At 40.4% G+C, this 16,138-nt stretch overlaps 2 protein-coding genes across 4 annotated transcripts; both read right to left on the bottom strand.

Annotated features, from left to right (window-relative positions):
• Positions 1-47: 47 nt before the first annotated feature.
• On the bottom strand, positions 48-3,469 carry lrrc23 (leucine rich repeat containing 23). The gene is made up of 8 exons (XM_086141536.1): positions 3,008-3,469; positions 2,009-2,112; positions 1,767-1,887; positions 1,520-1,661; positions 1,256-1,386; positions 1,007-1,143; positions 696-900; positions 48-612 (listed from the first exon to the last, which is right to left on the bottom strand). Exons 1-8 carry the CDS (start codon positions 3,074-3,076, stop codon positions 580-582), a joined length of 942 nt encoding a protein of 313 aa, XP_085997662.1. The 5' UTR covers positions 3,077-3,469; the 3' UTR covers positions 48-579.
• Positions 3,470-3,544: 75 nt separating this feature from the next.
• Positions 3,545-15,956, bottom strand: rbm10 (RNA binding motif protein 10). Of its 3 annotated transcripts, none has more exons than XM_086141533.1 (23): positions 15,831-15,956; positions 15,256-15,316; positions 14,629-15,175; positions 14,357-14,527; positions 14,178-14,247; positions 12,228-12,301; positions 11,255-11,341; positions 11,108-11,168; positions 10,837-10,995; positions 10,111-10,271; positions 9,872-9,969; positions 9,544-9,631; positions 9,248-9,437; positions 8,171-8,280; positions 8,007-8,088; positions 7,577-7,668; positions 7,301-7,489; positions 6,575-6,769; positions 6,353-6,409; positions 6,031-6,225; positions 5,827-5,874; positions 5,687-5,742; positions 3,545-4,674 (listed from the first exon to the last, which is right to left on the bottom strand). In XM_086141533.1, exons 2-23 carry the CDS (start codon positions 15,276-15,278, stop codon positions 4,587-4,589), a joined length of 2,841 nt encoding a protein of 946 aa, XP_085997659.1. In that variant the 5' UTR covers positions 15,279-15,316; positions 15,831-15,956; the 3' UTR covers positions 3,545-4,586. The 3 variants fall into 3 exon arrangements, with proteins under 3 accessions (XP_085997659.1, XP_085997661.1, XP_085997660.1); XM_086141535.1 differs by having other exon boundaries at positions 6,031-6,204; positions 6,371-6,409; XM_086141534.1 differs by having other exon boundaries at positions 14,629-15,157.
• Between the last annotated feature and the right edge of the window lie 182 nt (positions 15,957-16,138).

Here is a 16,138-nt window from a genome sequence, read left to right as displayed (position 1 = left end):
GACATCAACAAGGACAGGACTGGCTTGAAAATAAATATTTGCCTTATGGAGATCTTTATTTAGAAAGGTTTTCAAATGGGTCCTTTTCAGGCACCTCTTGAGATGGTAGGACAGAAGGTAGGATACTAGTCATATGACAGGTTCTTCAGTTTCTGTTGTAGAATTTCCAACCTCCTTGATGCTAAGGTGTGGAAACGGAAGTACAATGCACTGGACTGCTATCATGTATTACAATAGGCCGCTTACTCAGGTGGATAGAAAATATGTGTCAACCGTCACTGTTCCTTTAAAATAGCTGCTGGGTCGCAGCCAACAAGGAAGTGGTCACACATTTTGCCTTCTCATCCTTACTCAGGGCAACAAAGGGACAGTCTGTTTCTGGAGTCTCATATCAAGTGCTGTCTTTTGCAACATTGCTTTGTTACTTTGAAGGCACATTTTTGCAAATAAATGAAAATGTATGTATATACATTTTATGCTTAATTTTGTTTAAATGTCAGTAATTGTCCACTTAGCCAGACTGCACTTTTTTCCTCCCAAGAGGAAGTTCACTTGAGATTTTGAGCATTTCTGCTAAACCTATAGCCTCTTCATTTCCTCCTCTTTCATTTCCTGAAATGAAAAGTAAGCTGTTAGAGCAATAAGACAAATGAACTGTTTTTATATGCCACAGACAAATCCTTTCTATGACTTACTTTGATTTTCTCCCACGCCTCAGCTCTTTCCTCAAAGCTGACAAGATCCTTATCAATTCTCTCCAGTTTAGGAATAAAAATCAGGATCCTCTCCCGATACTCTATCGACTCTGCCAGTGGATTCTCAGAGATGATCAAAACTTGCAGCGTTTTGGAGACATTGCCGAGTGCTTGTAGACCATTCTCATCTAAAATTAAATTGCCTCTGATGTTGAGAGAAGGACAAAAGAATATTTGATATGTAATCTGTCATGCAAAGTGAAGACTCACCCAACTACCACTATAGCCTGATCTGTGATTCAATTTTGTACCTGACATTGAGGTACTGGAGACACTTCATGTTGGGGCTGAGACCCCCCAGACTATCAAGCTGGTTGTCTCGTAGGTGAAGGGTGGTGAGACGCTCTAACTTATCAAGTCCCTCAAGTTGTTTAATAACGTTTTGGGCCTGCGTGCAGAAAGAAAAAAAAAATTATTGACAATTGTTTGGCCACGACACAGTCTAAGGTAAAAGAATCAGACTAGCCTGGTAGTGGTATTATCAACTAGATTGTTATTACCAAATATAATTTCTGAAGATTGGGAAGGTTGATGCCATCGGTGGTTTCAAGCTGGTTTCCTCTAAGCTCTAGAGTTAGCAAGTTGGCAAAAGAGCCAACATGAAGACCATTCAGGATCTGAATGCTGTTACCTGTTATCAAAGTTTCAAATTGAATGTCATATCCTTACACATTCAAAATTCACTTTTGGTGACTAAACTTCTTTGCTTGTAGAATGCTGTCATGGTACCACTGAATGCCACTTACACTGTTATACAAACAAACCTGTGAGATTCAGGGTCTCAAGGGATGTACCAACTAGGTCATCAGTGTTAGAGAGCTGGTTCCCTGCCATGCTCAACCACTGCAGGTAGGTCAGCTTGGCAAAAGGTTGCCCTTTGAAGCTTTTCACCGAATTATTGTCAATCTACAAAGGATAACAATTCGAGTTACCAAAAACTGGAATGACGAGCAGTGACAACACTTTAGGAGTCACTTTTAATGAGTGTACTGAAACAAGAGAACATCTTGCCTTCAGCCAAAGTAGCTGTGTCAGAGATGCCAGAGGAGAAAGATCTGTCAGTAGGTTGTTGGACAAATCCAGGAAACGTAGATGAACATAACTGCTGATTGAAGCTATGTCTTTCAACTGCCTGGTTCATAGAGGAATGATAAATGTGAAATGTATTAAACACATGTTAAATGTTGCTATGTCTGTGTTTGAGGTTTCGAAGCTTTATTTTTTTCACTTTGCATAGAAAGTTGCTCTCATACTTTTCTTTAATGTCCAGTTTGACAAACGCATGTCTCAATCCATTTCCTATTTTGCACAAGAGTGATAGCCCTTGAACAACAATCTCTTGATTCAAGTGGGACACCTGCAAATGCAGAAGACAGATAAAATATTTGTATTAGCTTAAATGTACAGGCAAGGAGATTCACTGAAAAGAGACGCATGAAAGCATCCAAATGTAAAACCGCTGTTAAGTGCACCCGGGTTTCTGCCTCACGAATACAGAACATTGTGAATGCATTGGCATGGAGTTATTTAATCTTCTTATTTCACTAAAGTTCGTAAATCTTGGCTTCCATGGAGCAGCATGACCACCAAGCTAAGAGACTTATTCCATCCGGTCAGCGCCGTCCTCCTGACTCACTGTACTTCCGGTTCCTACATCGTAGGTTGAACCCGGAAGTGTAGCACTCATTCATTTCCGGCCAGGTGTTTCATAATGCTTTCTTTCTACCTCTTGTCGTGGCAATCGGACTTGAATTTCTTCACCCCTCATCAGAGAGGCTTCATCACTTCTGAAGAGGAACAAGTGATGAAAATAATTCACCTTGAGCTGGATGACAAAGAACCTCCACAGACATCTCTTTCACTTAAATATTCCCTGCCTTTTAACAGTAGGATTGCATCACTGTTTCCACGTCAGCGTACAATGAAAGTATTCTGTGGTTAGTAGTTTTTGCGTTTCCGCTTTCGGGAAAAGGAAACAGGACTTCCAGCTGGAATGGAACCTGACGGCGGCAACGTCAACTGCCGTAAACTCTTAACACAAAAACACAATAGTTTTAATCATAAGCCGCAGAAATGGGCTGCAACCTGTCGTTCAGGATAGGAATGCGGTCCAACTACCGCACAGGTAACCCGCTCGTTGAGATGCCCTGCGTTTAAAATCCATTCTTACTTCACAACCGTCTTCGGGGCCGGGGACCGAACTGGCTTCCTTGACTTTCGCGGACGCTTGAACTGTTCGGAGGTTTCCGTACCTGTTCCTCTTTATCGACAGGCTGATTTTCTTCTCCTCTCTCCACATCCGATAGGACGTCTTCATCCATTGCTTGTGCTCCAAAAAGTTCAACGGTCTGACACTTCTGACCAGATTTCCTTCACCAACTAGCCTAACTACTCCTCCACCGCCCGCAACCCATGTTTCTGCCGTATAACACAAACAAAGAGGGCACGGGTAACCGCAAAGTATTCAAAAAAAGATCCTCTCCGATAATCTAATCGCAATTTAAGTTAGTTCAGCCAAGCGTCTGATGTTACCATGGCAACCAGTGCTGCAACACGACCCAGGGTGCGTCACGTAGATGACGCTACTGCCACTCAAAAAGCGTCACATCTCGAGTCAAGTCTCCCTGCCATTTAAAACAAAATAAACACCATCATATGCAAACATTCACGTCCAAACTCCAGCATCAGCTCCATCTCCATCACAGTTGGCAATTCGGTTGGATATTAGGCTGGAAATGCAAGCCAGTCCTTACTGCCCCTCTCCCCACCCAAAAAAACACACCAATATATCAATATGAAAATGTGCTATTGTTAATTTACACAAGAAAGATGAAATTGACGCATACCTAAGCGAATACAGATATAAAATAAAAAAAAAATCTCCATAGATAACTATGTATTACATTGTGAACTGAAGGATGTGATATATCTGTACACTTCATGGACATACACAAGTTTGCATGAACTATCTCATCCATGGATGTATAAGGGAACCTGGAAGCTGAGCGGCCGTTCAGTTGAAAGTAGCCCGTTCATTAACTTTTTCTAAAGCCTGGGCTGCTTCAAATAGAGATTAATTCGTCTTGCTCCTTATTTACAACCTCAAAAAAAAGTAATCAGTCCAAACAAATCAGACAGGGCGGTCACACTGATCACCGGGTGGGGGTTGTCCTTTTCAGTGTCAACCGTTTTAGTTTAGCTTCATGTCTGGAAGTCTGCAGTGATTAGGGAAACCAAAAACCAAAACAGAAAACTACACAATTAGTTTGGCCTTTACAAAAATTTGCTTAATCACCTGCCACACTACCTCCATGCAAATTTCTTATACATCCATAGTCCGACACTAGTTCCTTAATCTCTTAACTTCTGCAGAGGTTTTAAAAAAAGGCGCCCATTCGATTCTGTACAGATGCCTAGATCAGTCATTCACTGAATGATAAGGCATACAGCATTAAATAAAAACAATCTATGGTGCATAGACAGTTATCGTAAAAATGTAGTTTGCTGTCAAAGATCCATACGGACCCGTCCTTTTGGACAGCAAATGTCTCCCCATGACAAAAAGCTGCTTAATTACAGACAGTCTCTGAAGCAAGTGAAAAGTAAAAACGGCATTAATTCAGGAAGAAAGCAAAAAAGGTGCAAACTGTGCATTGTCCTGACATCCACTGCTACGGGATCAGTTCATACGAGTGTATTACTGTTGAGGTAAATGCAATGTCAAATCATAGTTTATCTAGAAGTATCTACATGATGTTAATAGTGATGTGTTGCGTGCTGGGCTCTGCTTGTGCTGTCTGGAGCAGATTGTGGACTTCTCGGGATGGTGGCTCACTTCATTTGCATATTGCGCAACAGAAACCCCTTTTTCACCCCTTCCTGTAGCATCCTGGCACCAAGGCTTGTGCCCATTCCATCACTGCAGAGAAAGAGTAAAATTAAGATGAAAACACATGTAACTGCAATTGAATATAGGTTGGCACAGTTGTAGTTTCACAATAGAAAACACTTATGACAATTGACATAACAAACACCCAGTCCAGACTTCTCATTAGGATTCATCCTGAGTGACATGAAAAACAGCACACAGCTCTGAAAACACTTGACGTGCGGAAGTGATGTCGAGTCCATATTCAGGGGTTAGGCTTAGACATATGTGGGAACAGGGTTCTAGAATTGTGGAGAAATGTGGCCAGGGACACTGAACATAACCGCAATCCCTTGACTGGGTCTGTCTGAGTAGAACAAAATGGTTTCTTACGTTCCAGCAGTGGTATTTTTCCAAAGACACATTACAAATATTTCAGGTAATACTTAAGTCATTCTTGCATCTCCCTGCTCTCTTTTTAGTTCCCCTCTGTACAGTGAAAACAGTGAAATATCTTGCCTTGGCACAAGAATACACAAAAATTTTTAATGTGGAGAAACGTATTAACAAACAATATTTGTTCTCTGTAAATGGAAATTGTGTGGGTATTTATTGCATAATGACTGGGAAAGTGGGATTCAATTACAAGGGCCCACTAACAATACACAGAACCTAGTATTGTAGGGAAAAAAAAAAACTTAGTGAGACCTTGGTGAACCTATCTAACCCTTAAACAGTTGGGTCAGACCACCAGTGTGTTTGGCGAAGGCTTGCTCTGTAATTTAACAAATTCACCAGATGTTTGGAATTTCAACCTTCTGTCACACTAGAAGAAGTTACTTAATGCACAGTTTGTTCTGTGTTAATGAATAACTTTTATTGGCGAAAGAAAATCATATTCGTGAATAAACTTCAAACAAAAATTTATGAAAATGCGAAAGAGGCAATGTGTCCTCGTTTGATGTCAACCGTAAATGGGGGAAATTTAAGCTTCGGACAACTAAAAGAAACATTCGGGATGTATCTTAATGTAAGGGGCTTAGAGGTTGTTCTTGCTTCTTACATCGGGTTAAATTTCCTCCTCTTCGGATCAGGAGTCTGAGGGCCATCTGTATGTCTCTGCAACCAAATAGCAAGTCAGTATAAATTCACATTGCATTAAATAAGTGAAATTTAGAATAAGTTCAAGAAATGTGGCTTTACCTCTTTGTTTGCTGCTTCCTGTTGGGCTTTTCTCTGTTCCAAGTTTTGCTAGGAGCAGAGAAGTTAAACTTGAGAAAAAATTACATCTCAACATTATTTTCCAGAGACAAGAATTAAAGGACACCTATTCAATACAACAAGATAATTGTGGTTAAATCAGTCCAGTATTAACCTAAAGGATTTGGCTGAGCCTGCATGTTATACCTTATGTAGCTCAGAAAGCTGCTGGTGCCTGATAAGGGCTTCCTTGCTGGGGAACTGCCTCCGACACAGCAGACAGGCCAGTTTAATCCAGTCCGTCATCCGACCTTCTTTTTCATCTTTCTCACCTCCTTCTTCCTCACTGTCAGTTTCTCCACTGTAGGCTGGGACCAAACCCTGTTGATGAGGAGGGGAAGACTATGGGGTTGAAGGAAAGAAGGGGGGGGGGGGGCATTTGGTCATGGATTAATTAAAATCATCTGTGGAGACAGTGCGTTGGGAAAAAAAGCCAGATAAGAGGCAAATCATTGCCTAATTCTCTCACATCTGCAGTTGCTCTGACCTGATCCAGAAAAACCTGAGGCCGTTCAGACAATGCACCCTAAATGACAAAGGAACAGGTGTCAAAAGAAAGTCAGATAAATCAATAATGTGAACAACAGTGGAAGAGACAAAATGAATGACATATTTTTACATATTTATGTGTCAACCAAGAAGCCGTGTTCATGGAAATCAAATACAAGGTTGCAGCCAAATATATGTGCACCTTTTTCTCCAGAACAGCATAGCCTGCATCAGCACTCGCAGATTCTCGGCGGTCATCCAAACGGCTTTGGCTGGATGCTCTGCTGTAACCAGGTGGTAGAACTGGGGAGCCAACAGCAGGGGCAGACGAGACAGAGCGCATGTTCTCCTTCTGTCTATTGAGAGTCTTAGCCCAACGCTCCATATCTTTTGCGATCTATTAGAACCACATGACAAGCATTAGCATATACATATATTAAACATATAAGAGATGAACCCCTTATTTTAATAATTGTGTCATGAGCTTGAGATAACACAATTAGCCTCTTCAAGCAACGGATCAACACTTTCTACAAAAGAATTGGTATTTGTAGTATTGGTAGTAGTAGTAACATAATACTTATGCAATGTTACGCAGTTAAGCTCAATGGCCCTCCAACTTACATAGCCTTGATGAAGACCAGGACTGTGCTTTATATGGGGAATGTGCTCGAGATTTCAGTACGTGAAAATTTTGGATATTTGCTCATTCTTGATAAATCAACAATAGAACTTTGTAAAATATTTCAGTTAACTATCAGTTGCTGTAGGTTACATGTAGTGCTTTACAGTTGTTCCTGTTGCCCTTTACAACACTTACCAACTTGAATCAATGTCCACATATGAAACACCAAGGGCAAATGAATTATACATTATTAGAAAGTGTTGGTGCTATAGGTGCTTGAACAATTTTTCAATTTTTAATTACCTGTTGAGCAGTTTTATTTTTGGGTTTTTCCTTTTTTTCCTTACTGCCAGGGGGCGCGAATGTTGAATCTGTAAGGTAATCACTCGAAGAACCACCTTCTGCATTAGACTGACCACCTGCTGCAGGAATGTAGGTATGCTTCTCTCCCTCCCAGTACATGTACTGCTGCGTGTGAGGGTTGTAATAGTACTATAAAAAAAAGAGAAAACATTGTAATATGATAGGGAAAGGCTGGCTTCACAATCTGCTATCAGAACATTCACTGGGCTTCTATACCTGAGAGGTCGGGTCATAATAAAGTCCTGTTAGTGGATCATAATAATAGCCAGAGCTTTCATCATATTGATATGTGGAAACATCTGGGATGGCTACAATGAGAGAGAGTAGTTTTCACAGGTTCAGTGATAATTTACAACTTACTATCAAGTGTAATTGTAACAGCAGCATATAACATTGTAATCCTAAATAACACTCCTCAGTTGAACATCGCCAGCAAATTTGCTGTAAACATTTTTTAACATTGAGGCAATCATTAGCAGTATTAGTAATCTTTCCTTATGAGACATATCCATAACATTATTTTTGGGTGTTTCTTTTTTCTGTACTTTATTGTGAAATATATTTAAAGGGAGAGCTGAATATAGTGGGAGCTAAAGAAGTAAATCAGTGTACTTTCAATATTGAAAATGAGTACATAGAGCCTTACGATACTGCTGGAGCTCATGTTCAGTGCCTGGTGTTGCGGGTTGGCTGGGAGCAGCTGGCTGTGGTTTTCCTACTATCTCAACCTAGGGCAAGAAATGGCTCTTTAAAATAAGAAAGTGGCGTAATGGGTTAAGGCAACATGAAAAGCATGTGGTAACACTCTACCTGTGTGGCTGGTATGACTGTAGTTGTTGGGATGAGGGCAGTCTGTGTGTGAGGAAGAGACTGTTGAACAACCGTTACGCTAGATGGCACTGCCTCAGATGAAATGACAGCTGAAAAGGAAAGGTTAGAACAGAGGTATGAAAACAAAATAGGGAAAACTTGCATTCAAACAAATACACAAACATTGAATGCATGAGAATAGCCTAGTATCATAGACAATTATTTTCTGTTCCGCCCATCCCCAAGAAGAAAACCTTTCGCCCCCCACTCTCCGCTGCAACTATGAATAGTACACCTGTAAATGTACACTTCTGCATAACATTGTATCTTTATTAACATTAAAAAAGAGACATATAAATCAACTTGCAACAGAGAATAACTTAATTAACATTGTTAAAAGTGCATTAATTTGCCTGAAATTTAAAAAATATTAAATCTTAAACTATCAACATTTTTTGACAGACTGAACCATTTAATACTGATAATACTGCAACTTTCAGCTAAAAGAAAACACACCGGTCTTTCCTCGTCTCCCACCATAGCCAAAGTGAAGCCAAGCGCTACATACACTTCGTCACATTTCCTCATCTTAGCTTTCGGGTGACTTTTGTTTGTCTCATTATTTCAGTCTCTCACCGCCTTTCTTATCATACCTGTTAAAATATTTTTCCAAGGTGCCTCGAGGGTTTGTTCACTGCACTTCATAGCTCATGTTCTGTGATGTGTGTGTGCATGCTTGGTGCGAAAAAAAAACCCTACACACTGACAATGAGAGCACCACTGCCACCTACTGTGGATGTGCAATCACATTTTATTCTAGTACAGCAAAAATATAAAATATGCATGCTCCCTGGGGGCCGCGCCCCACTATCTTAGAAGCAATGGGTTAACTTCTACAATAAAATGCAATCAATCAGAAATTCTCTTCCATGTATTCTGCATTTTTTTTAGATGATTAATTAATTCAAGTTCAATTGTCAAAAAAAGTAACAATTCTTCTTTTGTCCGCTCATGTCCTTTAATGTTCCTGGTAATGTAGCACGTTAACATTAAGGTCATAACATAGGTCATATTAACCTGGGGCAGCTCCCATCAGGGCTGTTCCTGCACTAGGCAAGGCAGCAACTCTGGTATCTGGATGGAACTTGAAAGTTGTGCCATCTGGCCCTGAATAATTAGGCCCCTCCTGGCCGTATGTCACCGCTGCCCCCTGCTGATACACAGCTGTATCAATATTCTGGCCTCCACCTGATCCATTTTGAGCGGTCTGAAAGCAAAGTTTCCAAACAAGGCGTGGGCAGACCATTAGAATTAAAAATAAATACAGAAAGAAAAGAATTTTGAGCTAACATTGACAATTTGAATTTGCTTACTTGTGTGACAGCCCACTGTGCAGCAGCTATAGCTGTGCTTGCCACCGTTGCAGCACTCACTCTACTGCCATCTGTCAAAAAAACATCCCTGTGAAGGAAAAGAGCATGTTTCAGGCGTTCAGCTGTTGACATGCATTTTCAAATACGTTTTTTTTGTGATTTCAAACTTCACGAGTTCTTTCATTGATTCATTCTCCATATCACACAGATTTGAGGAGCATCGTATATCAAGTTGCTTTTTACATTTATGGAGACGGACAGCTTTTCCTACGAGCAATTGTGTACAGTTATTTCTGTTGTTCAGGCAAGTATGCATGTTGAAGTTTACCGTTTTGAGCCCTTGGCAAACTCCACTACTATGACCTTCCCATCGATGGAGAGCGCTGGCTGAAGGGCCTGCAAAATCTGTAATAGTTGAGATGCCTCCTGTAGATAAAAGCACAATATTTAAAAGGGCTAAAAATACTGACAATTGAATTTGGTAGAAATATTTGAGAATAACAATGTTCAAATACAGTATGATTGTTGACCAATAGTGCATATATGTCCACCTGATGCGATTCTCACCACTATTGTTGAGAGCTGTAGAAAGGCAAAGCCTCTGTTAAGATGTGTGTGCTTGTCCTTGATAAGCCGGATGTTGGAAGGAGAAAGAGTAGCAAATGGAGCCAAAGCTGAAAGTATGGCTTCCACAGAAGTGTGTGGTCCAAGGTTTCTCAGGATAAGAGCTGGCAATGAAAAGGAAGAGAGAATATTATATTCATAGCTTGAAGTATAACCACTGTGGAAATTGACAGTAAAGGAGACTATTCAGTTATTTCCATCATGGTTTGCTGTCGACACCACAAAACCTGAGGTGTCCGATTTGATTGATTAATCAATCAAATACACTGAGAATACTGGTTTAAAAATACTATTAAATTGAGAATAAGATCCATGAATTACATTGTCTTTTTGATACCAATGCTGAGTCAGTCTCTGTAAAACTCATTATACTGACTTATGAAACTGTATGACAGAATTTCTATTTTCCAAATTCTAAACTTTGGATGCAAAAAATGACATTTACCCTTCCACTGTACACCAGCAAATTTTTGGGACAATTATTCACCATTTCATTGCACAAAATTATTACATACTGACAAACTTCTACACTTCAAAAACTAAAATAGTATTGTACTATAGAATTGACTTGTCACAACAGATTGTTCCACTCCTATTTGTTATTGTATCTGATTTGTCGCAATCCTGTAATTTTTTTGTTCCCTATACTTCCAGCCTGTGAAGACTTACTGTCATTAGCAATATCTGCTTGCTGTGTTGCTTGTCCTGGATTAACAACAGGACCAGAAGAGTGAAAAGGTGCTGGCAGGGGCAGTAAGCCTTGAGCTCCTTCTTTTTGAAGACCAAGCGGTACATCCCTTTGCAACTGGGGCAACTTCAGCTCAGCCTCTGGGGGATGATAATGCATCATCTGTGTGTTATGATATTGTGAGAGAACTTGTGTTCTAGTCAAGGGAGAAAAAGAGTATGAAAATATTTCTAGTGATACAACTGCATTTACCTGATTTGGGTACACTGCATTTAAAGCACTTCTCTCTCCTTTTAAAGTTTTGTACACCACACTGTTGAAATGTTTAACAAGTTATTTAAAAAAGAATGAACCACGACAGTCATAGCACAAATGCAAGCATTTATAAGCGCATAAAACCTTGTTGCAGAGCCAGTCCTCATTGGCACGTGGTTTAGGGTCACTATAGTGCATTGAAACTCTGTGTCCCATAATCAACAACACTCCCTGAAAGAAACAGAGAGAGGGAGGGGGAACAAAGGATGATTATCAGTGATAATTGGGCCAGAAAACTAGAGAAAGGCCTCAGCTCAGAGATGAGAGTGAGTGAGAGGGAGGGACAAGTGAGACAGAGAGAGATTTAAAGTAAGGCTGAGAGACAGAGGACACCAGAGAATTGTAACCTTCAGCTTCAGAAAACTGGGACGGACTGAGATGGTGTATGTATAATGTGTGACTGTCCATTTTTAAGAGCATAATGTGTTTGTTCAACTGTGTCAAACCCCCCCCCTTAAGGGGAAACCTCGCTGTTACCATCTTCAGCACCCAAATAGACAATAACTCAATCCCAAAAATGTTATGGTTGTAGATGATCCAGATATGAACCATTCAAAAACAAAAAAAACATGAGTAGGATTTTGGCTCTGATTCAAACAACTGACCACGTGAGAAGTTATATTCACTGTCATAATATCCCAGAGGTGGTACTGAAAACTTAAGAAAAAGAGTGAGAACATGTTGCTGAAGAAAGAGGAATCCTCTATAAAATGAGGATCTTTTTATTGCACAAGTAAAAAGACAAATGTTACTTGGAGAGTCCTGTGACGTACACTTTGCATTTGTACCCAAGACAGACAGACGTCAGTTTGATGTAACATGAAATCTTCTCGTAGAATATTATACAAGTGTAAAGAAGAGATTAATCTGCTCTCAAAGTATAAAGAACTACCTACCTTGGGAATATCTCTCCAACTCTGCATACAAATGTCACACTGGGATATGTCATGAGAGCATGTGAGGGCACAATTCAACTGTGCATTTGTCTGGATATCGACTCCTAAATCCCACTGTATGCATGTATACATATGTATGTGTCTGTGTAAGGGAGAGTGACCTGGTTGGTCTCCATCCAGCGGGTGGCCTCCTGTATGACATTAAACTCGACGAAGGCGAATCCTCGGCTCTGACCTGGACACCGCCCAGCGCCATGGTAACCGAACAACAACAACAACAACATAACAACAACGCATTGAGGGGTTAGTGCTTCATGTACAGAGGAGAGGGAGACCCTGTATCGGCACTGACAAAATAAATCATTACTTCCACTCCCCCTTGAAAATAATACACTTCATAGAAAGTCGGGGAGTCACAATTTAACTCCCTGCAATGGTGGGAGGATGCAATGTTAAGAAAATCAAACAGGGTCAAGGAAAAAGAAGCGCGAGAGAGGGAGAATTCCATCCAATAATCAATTTGAAATCCAATGGGCTTTGAATAATAAAGCACCAAACCACCAAAAGAAATAAACATAATTAGAAAGTCAGGGTGGCATGTTACTATGTAGCATTTTGATGGTCAAACTCTAAAACCCCCCTTTATTTACATTTATCATTGTTAAGCATTTTTGAACTTAATAATGGAGTTAAAAGGACATAATCTAAATGTCTATAAAGAATAATTTGTTCAACTACAAAGATGACCCGAACCACTGACTCAAATTGAAAAAGGCAGGGCTGTGGCTAAGTTGATTAACATATCTTACAGACCATTAGTGAGTTTGCAGAAAAAAAAGGTCAGAGAGATGATATGCAATGAAAAATCTAGAAAAATACATTTTTCCAAGTTGTATGCATGATGGTAAAAATAAAAATAAAATCTGGAAGCTCCCCTATATTCTGGCGCACGCGCACACACACGGACGCTAATGCAGAAGGCAATCTGGAAATTTGTGCTTTGGCTGCTCATTTCTCAGTTGGTATGGTGCTACTCAGTGACACCCCACTACAACAGGGACATGGCAAAACCATGTAGAGGAAAAGAACAGTGTGAGAGGAAAATAAAAGTCATGAAATGAAGACCTATGCCCTATGCATGCATCAATGTCTTAAAAGTGCTCATGGAAGTGTTTTTGTACTGTGTTACACACGCTGACAGACCAGTGGATCAAAGCATGAATGAAAGTAAAGTAATGCAAGCCTTTCAAAATTATATTACAATTACTTGGCCTGACATATCTATAAAGATAATAATGTTAATCATGATATCTGATTCCACTTAGATGCACAATAATTATATTTAAATGGCAAATGTGTGAGTTGGCAAAGAAAGACTGATCAGTCTCAGCCTCATACCTAAAGACACAGCACATACATAAAAAATAGCTAATGAACTGTAACATACATTATATGTAAATATAATTCTTATCTTGGTTGGTTGGTTTCCCCAATGGCATGATAAACTCTGTGGCTGCAGGACTGGAGTCTACACTTTATGTCCATGTCAACTACCTTGTATATTTAGTCATATCAAAAAAGGTAAAAGAACTATTGCAAATTTATGGCTCATTCCCCTCTGTTCCCTGTGTGTGTTTGCCTCTCAGCTCATGCAAACAGACAGTGACAGAATGAGGAGGAGAAGCAAAGCAGTAGGGAGGTAAATAATCAAATCCAGTCCAGGGCTAAGGAGGGGGTCATAATACTGATTCCTGATGTAATTTTACTGAAATATGGGCTGGATTTTCCCAATATTTAAAACTAAGAATAATTTATTTCGAAATAGCTGGCGTCATCATCTTATCCCCAGTTAGTATGTAAATGTTGTGTAGATGCATCAAGTGTACATCTAGCCTGCTGTCAAGGGTAAAGGAAGACAATAATAGTAAAGAATGATGACAGAATGATTACTTGGAAATAAGAGAAAGAATACTATGCAAATAGAAGAAACCGGCCTGTAAGAGCAATGAACATCAAAAAGCTGCTAATGGATTAGTAACAGTAAAAGGGAAAAGCCAAAATAGTAAAATAAAAAAAAATAAAAAAATTCCGGGAAATGGACCAGTTCTCACCTGATGACTTGTTCCTCATCAGCCGAACCTCTCTGGGCTGAATTCCTTGCTCTTGAAGCTGTGCTCGGATCTAAAGACACATTTGGTAAAGATTTAGATAACTAGATTCCGGCATCATAAATTAAATGTATAGACAAGGAAACAAACACACACTCTCTATGATAGCACCATACACTTACCTCATTAGCGGTGGCATTAGGTGGCAGCATGCGAAGCATTATAATGTTGCTAGGCCTCTGGTTCTGGTCTACCTCAGCACGATAATCCTGGTCCCTTTGATCCAACTCTTCAAGAGACAGGTCTGGACCAGCACTACTAGAGCCATGCTCCTCTGATTCAACTGAAAGAGCCTGAATACAACAGCCAATAATTAGCTACATACGCAAAAATAATTAGCTGTTTTTTTTTAATGTAGGCACTGTATAAGATAGCCGGACCAGTTAAGGCTCACCCTTCTCTTTCCTGTGCCACGGGAAAATTTGTCATCCTCTCTCTGTCTCGGATTGCTGTATTCCAACTGATCAAGATGTGGACCTCCTTGACCCCAGTTGCTGTCCATGCCCCCTACAGCGGGAGTTGCATTCTCAGGGAAGCCTCTACCACCTTTACCCCTACCCCTTTCCTTTTGGCTAGTCTGTAGCTGCTCATAGTCCCTCTTAGATCCATCCTCTCTCGGAAGCAAGAGAGGCGCTACATCTGAGTGTGGAGGCCACACTTGCCCTTTCCCCTCAAGTGCAGTATCATCTCGTCCATCGCTTCTCTGTTGAAACCCTAATTGATCCTGGGAAGGACCTGGTGAGAAGTCACAGACAGCTTGGCCTATCTCTTTCTGGCTGAACTGTCTCTCATCCTCCATCCTGATGTCAAATCCTGTTCCAGTTGCCTCGTCTTCTTGACCGTAACCTCGGTAGTCCATATCACGAAAGTTGTGATCATTGTGGGTGATGCCATAGCGCCCAACACGGTCACCTCTACCACCCCTGCCAAACATAGAATTCCTTCAGCCTTATATGAAACAGACTTGTATGACATGGGCTATTGGGATGGATTGGGGGTTATTGGATATAATTTAACTCACCTCCGCTCAATGTCCATGCTCATGCACTGACTCTGCTCCTTGTACTACAGCATTAGATCACCTGAAAGTGCACGAAAGGTGTCATTTTTATTTAAAATTACTTATCATTAAGAGACAATTTTATTATGTAACTGGATAAATACCACTTCCTCGGAAAAACAAGAGGAAAGGTCCCAAGATAGACGAAAAGGCGCAGTAATGTACAGCATGTGTGCATAGGAGAAACGTAACGTAACATCTTGGTTCTGTCACTGAGTTGACGTTAGCAGTATTTGGGTAAGTTACTTGCCAAACTTTGAAATGTAATCTCTGCGTTATAGGCGACCAACTGAACATCACAGACACTAATAGGATTAAAATCCTGCATAACTATTAATATGCGACATGAAATGGGTTAGCTGAAACCACGCGCACAACCATAAAAAGCAGTATTCAACAATGACGTGTGGCGGTCATCTCTGCTCACGAGCAAGCTAACTAGCACAAGGATGCTAGCAAGTCTAAGAAGCCGTCCAAATGGCTGTCATTCTACCCATATGTGACCACAGCTGTTCATGCTTGTCGGAAACACTTACCTTTCGCAAACTGAACCGACAAAAATCCAGTAAATGTCACAACGAAGCTAAAGTAAGATGGATATTTTTTTATAAAAAAAAAAACAGCATAAAATGGCCTCGGTAGGCCAACATCTCACACAGGGAGGGACTAGTATAACAGTCTGCTCAGCGATTGGTTTAGGGAGAGACTAGTCATCGAAATGAACACCGATTGGACGGGAGAAACAGACCAATCACGCCACGTCTCGCTGACATACCAGATCCTCGACATGTGTGTTTTCTTTTTTGAGCCAAAAGTTCATAGAAACGAATGTTTTGACAATTGT

The sequence above is a fragment of the Fistularia commersonii genome, chromosome 34 (genome assembly GCF_037954325.1).
Source record: "Fistularia commersonii isolate RoL2024-O1a breed Wild chromosome 34, RoL_Fcom_v1.0, whole genome shotgun sequence".
NCBI lineage: Eukaryota > Metazoa > Chordata > Actinopteri > Syngnathiformes > Fistulariidae > Fistularia > Fistularia commersonii.
Note: the sequence above shows the minus strand (reverse complement) of the source record. Positions and strands in the feature narration are given on the sequence as shown.